General features: G+C 56.9%; 1 protein-coding gene across 1 annotated transcript in view; it reads right to left on the reverse strand.

Annotated features, from left to right (window-relative positions):
• The window catches only part of SETD1B (SET domain containing 1B, histone lysine methyltransferase), a 25590-nt gene continuing 7982 nt past the window's right edge, over positions 1-17608 (reverse strand). Inside the window, 12 exon segments of the mRNA XM_086681611.1 lie at positions 1-2688; positions 5279-5416; positions 5495-5614; positions 5700-5831; positions 8102-8268; positions 9142-10401; positions 11757-12254; positions 13301-13406; positions 13500-13864; positions 13943-14204; positions 14592-15170; positions 15172-15420. Coding sequence (XP_086537737.1) covers positions 2515-2688; positions 5279-5416; positions 5495-5614; positions 5700-5831; positions 8102-8268; positions 9142-10401; positions 11757-12254; positions 13301-13406; positions 13500-13864; positions 13943-14204; positions 14592-15170; positions 15172-15420 — 4050 coding nt within the window. The 3' untranslated portion in view covers positions 1-2514.

Here is a 17608-nt window from a genome sequence, read left to right on the forward strand (position 1 = left end):
TATCTGTAAGAAAAGTCAGTATATTTATGGTTTGCTTTATAAAAGTTACTATAATACAATGGTACATAGTATTGAATTCACAAAAATATGAACAAATATTTACAACAAGACACACCCACAACGGAAACACTTCTCTTCAAAACAAGTTACGTACGGATGACAGAGTCTATATGCACAAACATCCCTAAAACTTATGGGTTCTCTTCTTTGCAGGAGGAGAGAGGCAGAGAGGGAGGGACAAGAAAAAAAAAAAAAAAAAGTAGGAACCCCCAGCTTTTCAAAAGCAAAGATTTGTTCAATGAAAATGAAGGCATCGAAAGAAAAACGAGCCACGTTTCTGGATATGGCCAACCATTTTTGGGGTGGGGCGGGGGGTTCCCGGGTACCGGTGAGGGTGCAGCCCCTGGCCCATTGGGCAAGGTGAGGCCAGGGTGAGGGACGAGGGTGGCCCCCAAGCCTGGTTTCCTCACATCCCCCTCCACTTCTATGGGAAGAAGGGAGAGAATGAAGGCAGCCCCTTGGGGGCCGCACAAGTAACTTAAATCAACCATCTCTACAAACTACACATTTCCTCATGTGAAAAATAAATATTTTCTCAGTTGCACAATTAGGCAGAAAACCGCAAACGGAAGAGAAGGTCACCGCTGTGCCCAGGTCCCTCCTCTGTGTCTTAATGCCCCCGATTTCATCGACCTCGACCTTGAAACTGGTGGGCACAATCTCAAACAGAGAGGGCATGGGGTAAAGAAATTAAAAAAAAAAAAAAAAAAAGAACACAACAAAACCACCAACGACAAAAAAAAAGAGAGAGAGAGAGAGAAATAACAATTCTTTGTACAGAATTTACATGATAACAAGCTTGACACAAGCTGAGATACCAGAGGCTCCGGGCCTGCATCCATCCGCAGGGTGGGGGCTTCCCCGCTGGGAGCTCTCCCGTCTTGGTGAGGACTCCTGGTCACAACAGTCACTTTCCAGAAATTATTTACATGCCTGCTCTGCTTTCTGGGGTGCGAGGGACTTGCTTTTGTGTGTGTGTGTGTGTGTGTGTGTGTGTGAGAGAGAGAGAGAGAGAGAGAGAGAAAGAGAGAGAGAGAGAGAGAGATTTTTGGAAATACAAAGAAATGAGCAAAAAAGTCTCCCCACATGTTTCTACAAGAAACAATGTTCCCGAGAAAAAGTCCTTTATGGCAGCCTATATACAGAAGTTGGTTCTGAACTTCAAAAACCTATTTCTTCCCTTCGTTTTGATTTTATACACGCACAAGAAAAAAAAAATCTATGGAAATAAACCCTGAAGAGGATGATGGGGAAGAGGGTAAAAGGAGTTAAAAAATAAAAAACAAAAAACTGTCAGACTTAGATCTGAGCTTTAAAAATCTTCTCCAAGATTTTCCTTTCTCTGGGAGAATAATCTCACTCTGAAAATAAATATACTCTTGCTTCCTTGGGATGAGGGGGCTGCTGGCAGGGTGAGTTCGGGTGTGGGCCAGGGGCAAGCGGGTGAAGCTTATAGACAAAAAAAAAAAAAAAAAAAATGCCACACGCATCTGGTCAGAGACCCGAAGTGGCGGGACTAGGGGACCCGCCTGCCCTGGGAGGCCCTCCTCCTGCCCTGGGGGGGAGGTGAGAGCAGGAGAGAGTAGACAGGACCCTTCCCAGTGCCCCCACGCCCACATTGGGGCCTCCGGGAGGCTCCCTCATTGCTGGCATTCGAATGAGAAAGTAAACATTGAACCCAAGATTTTGGGGGTGGCAGGGTGTGGGGTGGCAGGGAGAGCCCAGAGGGGAAATTCCTGCCTGGGACCAGCTTGGCTCCACCAGGGTCTGCTAGGGGAAATGGCGCCCCCAGGCTGCTGGGGAAGGAACAGAAGGGGGGGGTGTCTTCTCCTCACTGAGTCGCTGCCAGCAGAGAGGGGGCCTTGCGTAGTGTTCTGAGGTCACAGCCTGGGGCTGACCCCCCTCCTCTCTGCAGCACCTGGCCCAGCGCCCTGGCCCGGGGGTTCCGGGACGCGGGCCGACACACCACCATACCGAGGCCTCTGCAGCCCCCGCCAGGGGTCCCCGCTCTCTGATTCTGCCTTCACATTTCAACGGTTAAAATGTCTTTTCTTACGACGAGGAAGAGAGTAAAGAGAAGACAAAACAACATAGCAGCATTCGTGGATAGAGGCTGACCGGGAAAGAGAAGGACAGAGACAGAGACGGAGAGCGAGAGACACAGACAGAGAGAAGTTTACGCTGGAGTTGAACAAAAATCCTGAAGGGAGCATTTTAAAAAAACCAAAGAGACATGGGCCGAGAGACACAGAAGCCCTTTCCCACTGAGGGGCTGGAGCTGCGCTGGGTTCTGGGGGTAGTGTTGGGGGCGCCAGGCCCTGACATGGCCGCTGGGTAGGGGACAGCACCTGAAATGGGGGTGGGAGGTGGGGCTGGGCCCCGGGGGCCAGGGGCTCCACGCGCAGGAGCCCCAGGGCAGCACGGGCGGCCTTCTGCGGGGCGCCGGTGCGGGGCCTAGTTGAGGGTCCCCCGGCAGTTCTCGGAGCCGCACAGGCAGGGGATCTTGACGTCCTCGATGGGGAACTTGTAGTCGTAGGTGATCTCCTCATTGACGTTGATGTGCTGCTTTGAGTAGATGACGATCTTCTTCTGCGACTCCACCGTGATCACCTTGGCATAGCAGTTGGGCTGTGGGTGAGGCGGGAGGGGAGGGTGAGCCAATGACCCACCAGGCACCCGACCCGGGCCCCCCAAACCCGACCACGCTCCATGCTCAAAGCCTGACTAACTTGCTTCTTGCCCCCCATTTCCACTGGCCACCTGCTCCAGGCCCCCGGCTCCCCTGTCTGGGTGACAGGGACCCTTGCCTCTGATAATAAATAAGAATGATGACAATGGTGATGATACTAAATTATTCTCCAGGGCTGCGATTTCCATTTACACTACAGGCGACTTCCAAGTTTTTGTATTTCTAGCTCAGGCCTCACTTCTGAGCTCCAGAGAAGGGGTCAGCCAACCCCGGCCGGCAGCTGCCTGTTACTGCAAGTCGAGTCTTCCTGGCACACAGCCACACCCATTCATTTACACACTGTCTACAGGCTGCTTTTGTTACAATGGCAGTTAAGGAGTTGCTAAGAAGAGATTGTCTGGGCCACAAAGCCAAAAATATTTACTATCAGGCCTTTTAAAGAAAAGGATTGCTGGACCCTGCTCCAGACCCAGAAATCCAAGTGTCTGCTTGATATCCGCCTTCGGCAGCTCCTGGAGACGTTTTTGACTCAGTAAGCTCAAACCTCAACTGTAGGGCGCCCAGGCCTCCAAGCAGCCGGCTCCCACACCTCCTTCTTACACCGAGGCTGGCTCTGGCCCACTGCTGTGCCCAGAGGGTTCTCCCTCCAAAGGACCTACTGATTCTGCCTACTGCCCTTTACCTCCACTGCCGCAGCCCCAGCCAGGTCTCTCTCATCACTCGGCTGGACCTCAGCAGCTCCCGCTACCTCGCTGTCCCCTGAGATAATCTACTCCTGACCCAGCAGCCAGGGAAATCTTCCCAAAGGAAGAGCAGCGCCGGTGGTCTCATGGCTCGAAACCTGACAGTGGCCCGCTGGCTTGGCTTTTAGAGAAACTTCTCAGCCCGGCCTGCAAGGCTGAGTGATCTGGCCACCCCAAGCCTGCCAACCTCATTCTCTTACCCGCCCTCTCAACCCCTACTCCGTCCCTACTGTCCGCTTTGCTGTCCCTTCAGGGCCTCATTGAATGGAGCACTTGCCCCACTCACTACCACCTGGGTGATCCCCTCCTAACCCTCAGGTGCCACAGGGAGGCAAGAGGAAGTCCCTACCGGCCCCAGTGATGCTCCAGTCACAGTCGTGAGAGCTAGCTGTGTCCGCTGTGTCAAAGGGAGCTCATTGGGGCGCCTGGGTGGCTCAGTCGGTTGAGCGTCCGACTTCAGCTCAGGTCATGATCTCACGGTTTGTGAGTTCGAGCCCCGCACTGGGATCTGTGCTGACGGCGCAGAGCCTGGCACCTGTTTCGGTTTCTGTGTCTCCCTCTTCCTCTCTGCCCTCCCTCCCTTGCTCGAGCTCTGTCTCTCTCTCTCTCAAAAATAGATAAACATTTTAAAAAGAGAGAGAATTCACTGGTTCTCCCAACAACCTACAAGGAGGGACCATTACCATCCCTGTTTTACAGATCAGGAAACCGAGGCACTGAGACGTTAACTAACTAGCCTACAGTCACTTGCTAAGTAGCAAGGTCATGACTCGAAACAAGAGTTGGGCATATTTGCTCTGGAACTAGCCTGTCCCCTGTTTGAAGCTCCCTGTGCCTGTCTTCGGCGTGAGAACCCCCCTTGTTGTCAACACTCACTGCCCCCTGGACCAGTGCCATCCACCACTGTCACCACTAGCCACGTGAGACTATTTAAGTTAAAATTAAACTCAATTAAATTAAAAACTCAGTTCCTCAGGGGGCGCCTGGGTGGCTCAGTCGGTTGAGCGTCTGACTTCAGCTCAGGCCATGATCTCCCAGTTCACGGGTTCGGGCCCTGCGTGGAGCTCAGTGCTGACAGCTCAGGGCCTGGAGCCTGCTTCCGATTCTGCGTCTCCCTCTCTCTCTGCCCCTCCCCTGCTCCCACTCTGTCTCTGTCTCTCTCAAAAATAAACAAACATTAAAAAATAAGTTAAAAAAAAAACCCAAAACCAAAAGTCAGTTCCTCAGTGGCAGGGGTCACATTTTAAGTGCTCAACCCCACGAGCAGCCGGTAACCACAACAGTGGCCACTACGGATGCTGTGCCGCTCACAGAGTTCCGCCGGACAGCACCGCCCCGGGACCGAAGGCCTCTGAGGGCCGAGCCTGACCGCCGGCAGCACAGCAAAAGGCCAGCACGGGGGAGGAACTGGGTAAACGTGAACTGAGCGGACTACTTCCGGAGTGAACTGAGGGTACTACTTCCGGAGTGAACTGAGAGGACTACTTCCGGAGTGAACTGAGGGGGACTACTTCCGGAGTGAACTGAGGGGGACTACTTCCGGAGTGAACTGAGGGGGACTACTTTCGGAGCACCTCGAGTCTCGTGATGCCGTTTTGCAGAAGGGAAAACTGAAGCTCAGGGGAGCAAAACGCGGTGTACGAACGAGGCCTCCCCCCCACCCTGCCTCCATCACCCTCGGGCAACCAGAGCTTGGGACGGAGGCCGTGCCGATTCCGTGCCAGAAGCTTCTGGGTCCTTCGGGCACAGAGGCAGGGGCAGCAGCGGCCTCCGGACAGGCACTCACGTTGCAGCTGTGGTTGATGAAGCGCGCGAAGTTGCCGCACTTGGTGGCGTCGATGATGGTGTCGTGGTCCACCCGGAACATGTAGCTGCTGCCAATGCCCTCGTCCTCATAACGCTTTTCCCGCATGTCCGCGATCACCTGGCCGGGAGCAGGCCTCAGTCGGGGCTGGCCCGGCCCGCTCCCACCCCTGCTCCCAGCCTGCCCGGCGGTGCCTACCTGGCGGATGTTCTGGCCCACGTACTCAATGACCATCTCGTCAGCCGCGATGGGCTCCATGGCGAACAGGCCCCAGTCGTGAATGTGGCTCTTGCAGAATTTGAGCTTCTTCTTCCGGAACTGGGGGAGGGAAGGAGCTGAGAGGTGAGAGGCCTGGCCTCAGCCCCGCTGCCACCCGGGGGCTCTGGGTGGGGCCCGGCCTCACCTTGAGCTGGTTGAACTTGAGCAGGTCACTGTCACAGCTGCCAGTGAAGGAGGACAGGAGGCGGCGCTGTTCAGAACGCCGCTCCGAGCCGGCCCGAGTGGAGGCGTGTGGCTGTGCCGGGATGCTCATGCCCTGTGAGGGGGCCGGGGGGACGGATCAGGAGGGGTGGGACCGCCCTGCTCACCGTGGCACCGGGACCGGGGTCCCTGTCACACCCTAAGCCCCGGGTTCCTGTCGTCCCACCTTCTCAGCCTCCTTGCTCTGGGCTTGGCCGTGCCTGTCCCATCCCTACGTGTCCCCTCTCCTCTTCCCTGGTCCTTCCTGCCAGAATGTGAACGTCCTCAACGGCCTCCGGTCAGAGAACAACACAACTTTCCCTTCACACTTGCCGTCTCTCCTGTCCCCGCCAGAAGACTTGGAAAGAACTCCACTTCCGGGAGGCAAGATGGTGCGTGTCCCTCCACCCTGTCCCCCGTGGCTCTCACCACGGGCCCTCCGACCTCCCCAGGCTTTCGAGATCATGGCTCTTTCCTTGGCACCCTTCCTTCTCTTCCTTCCCTCGGCCACCCTCGTCCTCTGCCCTCCTGCCCTCACGCCCTCTCCCTGGGTGAGCGCTTCCTTGCCGTGACCTCCCATGAACATTTCCATCCCGATGACTGGAAGTCTCTCCCCTGCCCCAAGTTCTCTACTGCACCCGTATATCGAACTGCCTAAAAGACCTCACTCCCTGGATGTTCCACAACCCCCAAAACGCAAGCTTCCCACCTCAGAGCTTGGCATCCAGCTCCCTAGTTCCCCAAGCCAGGCCCAGCTGCATCCCAGCCAGGTCCTTGGTCTCCTCCAGCCAATCCAGCCCCCAGTGCTGTCCTTTTGGCTTCCCGATATCCCACTGTTCCTGCTATTCTTTCAAAAACATCCACTTTTTTCTCACAGCAAATCAAGTTGAACCTACCCAAATGACTGGACTGGGAAATGTAGCAGCTGTGCACGGTCTCCCCTGTGGACCCTTGGGGTCAACTCTCCACACAGCAGCCAGCATAAGCTTTGAATATCGTGGGCCGAGCCACGTCACCCTCACCCTCTCTCTGGAAGCCCTCATGTGGCTGTCACACACAGAATACAAATCTCACCTCATCACCACAGCCTCCAGGGCCCTGAGGACTTGTTGTTCTGTCTCTGGTCTCAGCTAGTCTTTCCTTTCCTTTCTCACACCGCTGAGATCCGCCCCCCCCCCCCCTCAGGGCCTTTGCACATCCTGTTCACTCTGTGCATGACTTCAAGCCATTCTTGAAAAGCATGACTTCCAGACTTAGTGACCCCTCTCCTGTCTTGTTTTGTTTTGAAGTAGGCTTCATGCCCAGCGTGGAGCCCAATGCAGGGCTTGAACTCATGACCTGGAGATCAAGACCTGAGCTGAGACCAAGAGTCAGATGTTCAACTAAGCCATGCAGGCACCCCATCCCCCCTCCTGTTTTAACTTTAAAAGAACGTGTTTTTTTTTTTTAATGTTTATTTATTTTTGAGAGAGACAGACAGACAGACAGCATGAGCAGGGGAGGGGCAGAGAAAGAGGGAGACCCAGAATCCGAAGCAGGCTCCAGGCTCCGAGCTATCAACACAGAGCCTGATGCGGGACTCAAACCCACGAGCCATGAGATCATGACCTGAGCCGAAGTCGGACGCCTAACCGACTGAGTGAGCCATCCAGGCCCCTAACCTTTATTATTATTTTTTTAATAAAGTAGGCTCTACACCTAACATGGGGCTTGAACTCAAAACCCTGAGATCAAGAACTGCACACTCTACTGACTTGAGCCAGCCAGGCTCCCCTCCTGTTTTAACTTTTTATTGAAGCCTTTTTCTACTTCTCTGTGGTCTCTCCCAGTTATTCACGTGGCTCATTTCTTTACTTCATTCAGGTCTGGCTCAACTGTCACCTTCTGTGACCCCCCTGACTCCCCAGTCCCTAACCTCCTCTCCTGTTTTCCCCACCTGGAATTCTATGTTTATTTGTTCGCTTGATCATTTCCCACCTCCCTGCTAAAATGGAAGTTCTGTGAGGGAAAGGATTTTGTTTTGTTCACTGCTGTAGACCCAGAACAGTGCCTGGAACACAGCAGGCACTCAGGAGACGTTTGCTGAATTTAAAGAGGAGAGAAGGAAACTTCTGGAAACACAACTCCACTCTGCTCACATCCCTGATGAAAATCTCAGAGGCTCCCACTTCCCAGCCTCGCCTCACCTTTCCAACCAGGGTACCCGGGTGAATTAACACCTAACGCCCCCTGTGCCAGCCCCTCTGACCCCACAACCCCTCATGCCGCCTGGTACGCCCCCCTCCAGAAGGTCCCCACCCATGGCAGCCTGGGAGGCTCCAGTGTCCAGGCACCTGAGGGCAGTACCTGGGTGTCTGTCGGGGGCTCATCGGTGCTGGCGCGGCTGCTGTTGAGGTATCTGAGCTTGTCCTTCTTGTCGATGGTGTAGAAACCCTCGCTGCGGGCACAGCCCGTCACGTGCTCACGGATGCCATCGTCCCGTTTCTTTTTCTTAGCTGAAGAGAGGCTGGTGGGTGGGTGTGGGTCAAGGGCCACATGGACATTCTTGAAAAGCCCCTCCCAGTCCTTCCAGAGACAGCCCCACTGGGCCTGGCCTCTCTACCCTCAGGCTAATTTCCAGGAGGTTCCACCCCCCACACCTACACCACCTCCACTGAGGGTCAGAACTCTTGTCAGGGGTACCTGACTGCACGGTCCTGGGTGTATTTCTTATCTGCTTCCTGCCTCAGTTTCCCACCTGCGCACTGGGGCAATAACAAGGCTTCTCTGAATGATTACACACGTTCAGGTGCTTAGCAGACTTCCTGGAACAGAGGAACTGCTCAGTAAACTAGTTTGGTATAAGGGGTATAAAGACAGCTCCAACTTGATAGTTCTGTCTGTGCTGGTAACACAACTATCAGGATTAGCATCATGGTTAAGAGCCCAGACTCTGGAACCAGATTTGCCTGGGTTCAAATCCCAACTCTGCTATGTCATAGCTGTGTGACTTTGGGCAGGTCGCTTAACCTCTCTGAGCCTTGGTTTCCATATAAGTGAAATGGGAAGAATAGCTCCCACCTCACTGACCTGTTGGGAAGATCAAATTAGGTGATGGGGGACGGGGGGCCAGGAGGAGTTGGCCCTCCGTCAGCCTCTGCTACTCTGATGTTGTGCGATCACGCCGCTACGTTTGGCCCCGAGACCCGCTAACTCTGGGGGTGAGACGGGCCTGGCACAGAAAAGGTGTTTTAAAAGTGCCAGTGAGGACTCCACATGGAGCCTGGCACGGTGCCAGCAGACGCCACTCAGTAGGTGGTGGGGAGTCGGGCGACTGCCTTCGTGGGTGTCGTGGGAGACAGGGCCCAGAGAGGCGGGCAAGGACCCCACCGCGTCGTCTAGGATATAGGGATGGTAGACCCAGAGTGTGTCGTTGAGCCAGTCCATGCCATTGTCCTGCTGTAGCAGCCGCTCGTAAGTGACACACAGGAAGCGGATGTCCTCCTCGTCGATGCCACCGTTCCAGATGTCGTACAGGATGGTCATCTCCTCAAACTCCGACCGGGGCCGGAAGAGGGGCTGCGGTGGTGAGAGCTCGGGCGAGGCTGAGGCCACCAGGTCCTCGTGGCGTTTTTTAGGCGGCCGGCGCCAGGGCCCCCGAACCTTAGCCAGGTCCATGAACTCCTCGGTGACCTCATCGCGCCCACGGGGGCCTGGAGGGATGGCCTCGGAGGGCCACTGGTTCTCTAGCTCCTTAAAGGGCAGCTTGGTAGGCTCAACAGGGGGTGGAGGTGGGGGCGGAGGAGGCTGGGGGGGCAGAGGGGGAGGGGGGGCCGGGATCCCCGCGTTCCGGAAGTCCAGGGTCACGGCCCGGGGGTCATGGGTGCTGGGGAAGACAGGGGTCTGTGGCTGGCCTGGCAGGAGCAGGAGGTCTCTGCCGAGGGTGGCCCCCCCTGGTGGCCGGACCAAGGGCCCATCCAAGGAGAGCACAGCCGGCGGGGATCGCCGGGGCCTGCCCGGCTTCCTCTTGATAGGGGGTGGGCAGGGGGCCAGGGGCGCAGGCAGCAGGGGCGGCAGCTGGGTGGGGGCCCGCGTCTGGGCCCGCAGGACAGGGACGGGCAATGCCAGGGGCAGGGGCAAGGGCAAGGGCAGGGGGAGAGGCAGGCCCGTCTCCAGGAGCACCGGGGAGGTCAGGGGGCCAGACCGCTCATCGCGCCGGCCAGCTGGGAGGGGACAGACAGGCAGGAGCAGAGGTCCGCCGGGCTCAGGGAAGGTGGGCTTGAAGGTGAAGTCCCGACCAGGTGTCCTCGGGAGGCCCCCACTGCTCAAGCTGGGGGACTGGGATGGGTAGGAGAAGGGGCTGCCAGGCACCTGCGGGGAGCTCAGTGACAGGCCACTGCTACCCCCTGACAGCGGGGGCTCCCCGCTTGGCGTGGCCGGCACCGTCTCTGTGCTCTGTGACTTGGCCAGGCTGCCACAGAGACCCGGAGTACGCGGGGGCTGCTCCTCGGGAGGCGGCTCCAGAGGGACGGGTGGGTGTGGGGGCTCTGGGGTCTCGGGCTCTGGCGGTGGGCTAGGCGGCCGGGGTGGTCGAGGGGGTGGCAATGGCGGCTGCAGTGGTAAGGAGAGCAGCGTAGGGGACTCGGGCGCCACTTCCAGGTCATCCTCTGCAGAGAGGTGGGCAGAAACCAGACCGTTATTACTGGAGTCAAACATCTCGTGGTGCCCTATTTATGCTGCCCTACTCTGTGCTTGATACCCGACCTCACACCCCTCTGGGCCCCCTGGCATTCTGTGAGTGTGGGGACCGTCCCCCCACAACTAAACCACTCAAGGCTTCTTAGTGCCCAGTCCGATGTCTGGCACACAGTGGGTGCTTGATAAGCTAAAGAGGTAGGAGATATGGTTCTTAGCCTTTGGCATTATGTCCTTAGAATGGTGTTCTTGTGAACAGGGAACGTCCCATGGATCCAGAAAATGGGCTCTGCTATTGAGTAAAATTCAACAAGTCCCTTTTCTGCAGGACTTGTCAGTGCCTTCCTCCCAGCATTTATCTCCATCATCATATAATATATTTTCTAGCTTATCTACTGTCATTTATCACCCTGTCTTCGAATGTAAGCTCCATGAAGGCAGATACTTTTGTCTGTTTGGCCACTGTTGTATTGTCAGTGCCTAAAACAGTACTGGGGACACAACATAGGCTTAATACATACCTATGGCAATATTCAAAGACCTGAGGTTCTGTAGCCAAACAATACAGAATTAAACAAAGTATAATAGGTTTCTTTCCCGAAGGATGTATTCGAGGATCGAACTGACCACACAGTGGCTACATAAGTTTAAGTTAATTAAATAACATTACAAATTCAGCTCGGCAGGAGGCACTTGCCACATTTCAAGTGCTCTTAGCAACATTGTATTTAATGGCTATGATATTGGAGAGAGCAGATAAAGAACGTTTCTATCACTGCAGAAAGTTCCACTGGACAGTATGTTACAGCCTTTAATATGCTTTGTGTGGCTCCATCAAGGTGGCAGAGAATGCTGTGTCCATGGCCCTTCTCACCTGGCCCAACACCCCAGGCCTCCCCCACCTGCCCGTCACTAAAATGACCATATACACCTGCTCCCCACCCCTGCCACACCTTTCTGAGTGCGTCTCATAGGACTAATGGTCCAAGGAGCAAACGGTGGGGAAATGTGGCACTGAGGAATGGTGACAGGAGCAGTTCTCTCAGGCAGCTATCTGAAGTTCCGGCTGGGTGCCAGGCTCCGTGCTGGCACATTATGTCATCTCACTCTGCCCTCCCGCACGACCTCATGGGGGACATACCACTGATCCCACATTACAGATGGGGAAACTGAAGCTTGGGAAGGTTACACGAATTACCCAAAGGAGCCTGGGCTCATTCTGCCGGTGAGGACATCCTGCCTCCATCCCCACCACCTCAACCGGGGTGGGGGGGGGAGGGGAGAAGGTGGGGGGGTGGGGGGACGGGCTGCGGGCTGCAGGTGTTACCTGGGGCAGGTTCCGGGGAAGGCGGGGGCCGGGCCTCCGTCTCTCCAGCAGGGGGCTCTGGAGACAGCAACCTGGCCCCTTCTTGCTTCAGGCACGGCTCCTCCGAGGGCTCCTTGCAGCCTGCCAGCTCTTCCACACACACAGGCAAGGGGGGCTCTTCCAGCACGGAAGTCCGCTCCTCGGGAGCTCCGTCCTCAGCCTCGATGTCCACCTCCCCTTCCATGACCGAGGACTCTGTCACAGGTGCCCCCGTGGCCACATCCTCCTCAAAGTCCTCATCGGGAGCAGCAGGAGCCATACTCTCGTCTGCTGCTGCGGTCTCCTCCTCCTGCTCCTCCTCCTCCTCCTCTTCCTCCTCCTCCTCCCTTGCCACCAGCTCCTCTTCATCCTCTGAGGATGACGACGAGGACTCGGAGCTTGACTCGAACTCAGAAGACTCAGAACTCTCGCTGGAGGACCCAGCTCCCGCCTTGGACGTGGCGATGCTCACCGTCTCCTCTGGGCAGGGGACACGGGAGACACAGGCATGAGCCCTTCAGCGTCTGCTGTGCGCTCCGGCTAGATGCTTCCCCAAACATCTCAGACTGATGGCGCCCAGGCTGAACGCGGCCCTGATATCTCGGCGGGGGGGGGGGGGGGGGGGGGGGGGGGCGCCTGCGTGTTAACTAGTCAGCATTTAAAAAAAAACGGAGGTGGGGCGCCTGGGTGGCTTGGTCGGTTAAACGTCCGACTTCGGCTCAGGTCATGATCTCTCGGTCCGTGAGTTCGAGCCCCGCGTCAGGCTCTGTGCTGACAGCTCAGAGCCTGGAGCCTGTTTCGGATTCTGTGTCTCCCTCTCTCTCTGCTCCTCCCCTGTTCATGCTCTGTCTCTCTCTGTCTCAAAAAAATAAACGTTAAAAAAAAATTAAAAAAAAAAAAAAAAAAACGGAGGCGAGGGGTGCCTGGGTGGCTCAGTCGGTCAAGCATCCGACCTCGGCTCAGGTCATGATCTCACAGTCCGTGAGTTCGAGCCCCGCGTTGGGCTCTGTGCTGACAGCTCAGAGCCTGGAGCCTGCTTCGGATTCTTTGTCTCCCTCTCTCTCTGACCCTCCCCCGTTCATGCTCTGTCTCTCTCTGTCTCAAAAATAAATAAACATTAAAAAAAAAAATTAAAAAAAAAATAAAACAGAGGTGAAATCCGCATAGCATAAAACGAACCATTTTAAAGTGAATAAGTCAGTGGTATTTAGTACATTACAACTATCTCTAGTTCCAAAACACTCTCATGAGCTCAAGAAGAGACCCAACACCTTTAGCTATCGCCCCTCCAGCCTCCCATCCCCAGACCCAAGCAACCACTAGCTTACTTTCTGTCTCTGTGGAGGGACCTGTTCTGGACGTTGCGTACAAATGGAATCGTAGGGCGAGTCCTGTGCATGTTTTAATGAGCTCACGTTTCAAAGACAAGAAATCTTGCCCCAAAAATACTGCTGAAAGTTGCTCGGGCTCTGGTCTCTGCACGGGGGCCCTGGGGCAGACCAGGTGCCTCGGCCCACACCGCTCACCTCCGTCCGAGTCCCCTTCTTCCTTCTCACTCGCCTCTGACAGGGCTATGTCCTCGTCCTCATTCTCAGACTCCTCCTGCTCATCACTGTCTTCAGCGTCATCATCCTGGGGGAGGGGGAGGGAGAGGGGAGGTCAGGCTGAGCAGAAGGGCCCCCCTCACCTGGCCCAGCACCCCAGGCCTCCCCAACCCGAAGGTACCTTATCTGATGTGGATGAGGTCGAGGAGGAGGAGACCTGGCTCCTGGGGCCTTCCTCCTCCTCCTCCTCTTCCTCCTCTTCATCCTCCTCCTCCTCCTCCTCCTCCCCCTCCTCTTCCTCCTCAGTGCTTTCCCGCTCCTCCTTGTCAGAGGCCGAGGATGAGGGTGAGGTCGTGGAGGAGCCCGAGGATGAGGACGCCGATGACGATGAGGACACCGACAGTGACTCCTTCTCATCCTCCTCCCCGCCACTGTCCAGCTCCAGCGGCCGGGCTGGCCGGCGCCGCACGCCCACGCCCTTGGGGTCCCGCTTGGCAAGCTCACAAGGGGCGTCCGCCATATCCCGGTCCCGTTCTCGCTCTGACTCTGAGGGGAGAGAGGGGTGTCCGAACTGGGCTGGGGAAACACGGGAGAGCCCAGCGCCACGTGAGGGGGCACACATACCTTCATCTTCCTCGTCCACAGAGGTTGAGGGCCGCAGGCGCTTCTGGTCACCAGAAGAGGCTGTGTCCGGCGGCTCCTTCCTCTTGACCTTGAAGGAGGGCAGGCGGATGGCCCCGCGCAGCCCGATGCCCAGGCCGAGGCCCTCATAGCCCAGGCCCTCGCCCTTGCCCCACGACTCCAGCAGGCACGAGGCGATGCGGTCCTTGGGCTTTGGCCTGTCCTCGTCCTTGTGCTCGCCTGACTTCACTGGGGTCAGAGAGGCCTGGGGTGTGAGAGAGGAGGGGACTGTCACCATGGTTACGGTGCTGCCGGTGGACCCCCACCTCCCCAGTGGGTGGCCCTCCCTAAGCAGCCTGCCTTCCCTCAACAGTGACAGCCACACAGTAACTGGCACTTCCTTCCCACCAAGTCGGCTGGGCTTCATGCCCGCCGGACATTCCCAGCGCCCAACTCCGTCTCACTGAACTTCAACCTCCTTGCCTGCAGAGCAGGCTACATGCGGCAAGGACACATCCGCGTCATGGACCCACAAGCTTTAGAAGGTAACACTCACGCTTTCCTACTTGGGGGTTACGGGGATCAGGGTCCCTCGGGGGAAGAGAGCGTGCCTGCCGCCCGCCCGGGGGCACCCCGCACACTCGTTGCCTACCTTGGCCATCCGTTCCTTCTTGTCCCACCACTCGTCGAAGGCGCGGAAAGCCACCACCTCCACCATCTTGCGGTTCAGGTCACGCTTCATGATGGCCTTCAGCTCTTTGAGCACCACCAGCAGGACGCCATCCACAGTGGCCTTGTGTGGGTCCTCCTGGCGTGGCACGTAGCCTGGTGGCGGCACTGATGGGTCAAACTTGGGTAGCGGTGGCCAGGGCTGCCCGCGGCCCGGTCCGCTGTTGCTCAGGGAGAACGGGCCCCGGTAGGGCGGCAGGTTGACAAACTGCAGCCCGGCTGAGGCGGCCGCGGCAGCAGCGGCCATGAAGGGCGGGTAGGGGCAGGCGCCCTGGCCAGTCATCAGACGGCTCAGCATCTGCGTTTGCATCTGGAAGGACATGGGCATGCCGCCCCACTGGCCACCCAGCACGTGGCTCATGTCCACCTGCATCACGGGAAACAGCCCTGGAGGGAAGGGCGGCAGCGGTGGTAGGATGGGTGGGGGTGGGACACCAGGGGGGGGCGCTGGCAGGGGTGGGGGGGGCACCGTCACAGCCGGGTGGGCGGGGGGTGGGGGGGGGCGGGGGAGGCGGCAGAGGCGGGGGCATGGGGAAGCCTGGCTGTGGTGGGGGCGGCGGCGGGGGTGGGGGCAGCGGCGGGAAGCCGGGGGGCGGGGGCAGCGGCAGCGTCGGAGCCAGCACAGAGGGGGCTGCCACAGCTGCCGCCCCGGGGGTCACCACCATGGGTTTGGGGCAGTCGGCGCTGGTGATGGGGGCTGAGGGCATCTCATCGTCCGAGATTTCCATGTCCTCGCCCGAGGACTGCTGGCCCTGTGGGGAGAGCCGGGGAGAGCGGTGAGGCTGTGCCTGGGAGGCCAAGCTGGCTCCTAGAGCCCCTTCCAAACACCAGAAAGCTCGAGAAGCCTTTTGCAAGACTAATGAGCAAAACGGATTCTGCAGTTTGGGTCCTAGTCCCCTCCCTTCTGGACCATGTGGCTTTGGGACCATGTGGCTTTGGGGAGTCACTTAACCTTGCTAAGCCTCAGTTTCCCCATTTGCATTATGGGCATCTTAATACCTGCCAGTTGGTTTAGGAGGATTCATTCATTCATTCATTCATTCATTCAGTAAACACTTGCTTAGCACCTGCTGTGTGCCAGGCACTGTCCTAGGTGCTGGGGACACAGCATTGAACAAGACAGACACAATTCTTGCTCTTGTGGAGCTAAGTTTCTAGAGGGAAGAGACACAGGAAAACCAGGATGAAGAGGAGAAATATAGAGCCCACCTTAGAGGAAAAGAAAGCTGGGGAGGGGGACAGGGTGTAAAGAGGGAAACAGATTCCATGTCAGCTTGAGAGATTCTATTTCAATTTGTAATTGGAGAATACTAATAATTAACACTTCTATAGTGCTTCCTACGTGCTCGTGCTCGGTATCTTTCTAAGGCCGTTCTTTTACCAAGGAAATTGGAGCACAGAAAGCTTAAGTAACTTGCCCAAGGCCACAGAGCCAATAAGAGATGGAGTCAGGATTCAAACCAGTTAGGCTCCCAGTCAGCCTGCTGTCCTCACTGCTGCAAAGAGGGCCTGGTGGCAAGGGCGACATTTGAGCAAGGAGAGTTAGCAGTTTTAAGGCTGCATAAATAGGAGGTATGTCTTTTTATTTTCCTTAGTTAATCTTTCATCTGGTCTTGAGACTGCACAACACCTTGTTTCACATCAGCACTGTAGCCTTGCAAGGTGGGGCTCTACTCCAATCCCTTCTGACAAGTGAGGAAACAGAGCCAAAAGCCACAGGCCCAGGAGGCACAGCCGGTCAGAAATAAGGCTGGGACTCAAGCTCAGGATGCCTGCCGAGTGGAATCCAGGAACACTCACTGTACCAGGCAAACAGTGGGGAAGCCAAGGATGACCCCAGCTCTGAAATGGGCAAGGGCCCCTTTACATTGGGACACAGGCCTGGAACTGGAAGGAGGCATTGGGGTGTACCTGGTAGGGTTGGAGTGAGAAGGCAGAGCAGGGGTGGGGAGAGGAGAGTTACGTCACCCCCAGGCTTTTGTGTCCGGACAAGAGGTGAGAAGGTGGCTCAGGCCCTGCCCTAGAAGATCTCGGTAAGGTGACAAGAGCGTTTGTAGGCTGCCACAGACAGGGAATGCAGTTGAAGGCTGAGGGGGCGCGGTCTGTACAGGCTGTAAGGTCAGAGGTCAGATCTTCAGGTGAGGGAGTCCTCAAAGGGAAATGGGGGGGAGCGCCCGCGGGGAGAAGAGGAATACTAAACTTTCAGCAGCAGTAGGAAGCTCAGGATTTTGCTAGACCCCCACTACACACACACACACACACACACACACACACACACACACACACTCTCTCTCTCTCTCTCTCTCTCTCTCTCTCTAAAGGTCCGCACGCACATGCAGCAGGAGACACTGGCAGGCTCAGCCCAATACTCCGGGACAGCGCCCGGGAGATCAGTCCCGGACAGCGCCCAGCGAGGCGAGCGCAGCACATAGAGGGTTAACCCGGCATCGCGGCCAGCCAATCACAAGGAGACCCGGGATCCTGCGCTCCAGCCCTCGGCCCTGCCCTTCCCTCCGCCCCTCCGGCGCCAGGGGGTGGGGGTGAGAACCAGCGGGAAGTAGCCGAGCGCACACTGCTCAGCACCAGCCCGCGCGCGCGGTGCCGGGAGCTTCCCTTGCGGGCACCTCAGTTAAGCCGAAGACCGTGTGAGGCAGGTACTTTCACCGTCCCATTTCACAGGCGATGAAACTGAGACTCAGAGAAGGAAAGTGCCTTACCCAAGGTCACATAACCAGTAAGCGACAGAGCTGGGTTTCCAGGCTCACGGACTGGAGCCTGAACTTTTAACCACCAGCTTCTGTGAAGAAAGGGAATCTCCCTCAGTGGTGCCCCTGCTCTGTCTCCGGAGTCTTCAGCCTGAGCTAGCTGGGACTCCCTCCAGGTTCAGTCTGGAGGAGTCCGGGTGCTGCTCTCCAGGCTGCCGGCAGGGGGCTCCCGAGG

Source organism: Puma concolor, chromosome D3 (assembly GCF_028749965.1).
Source record: "Puma concolor isolate L17-30 chromosome D3, mPumCon1.1.hap2, whole genome shotgun sequence".
In the NCBI taxonomy this organism is placed as follows: Eukaryota; Metazoa; Chordata; class Mammalia; order Carnivora; family Felidae; genus Puma; species Puma concolor.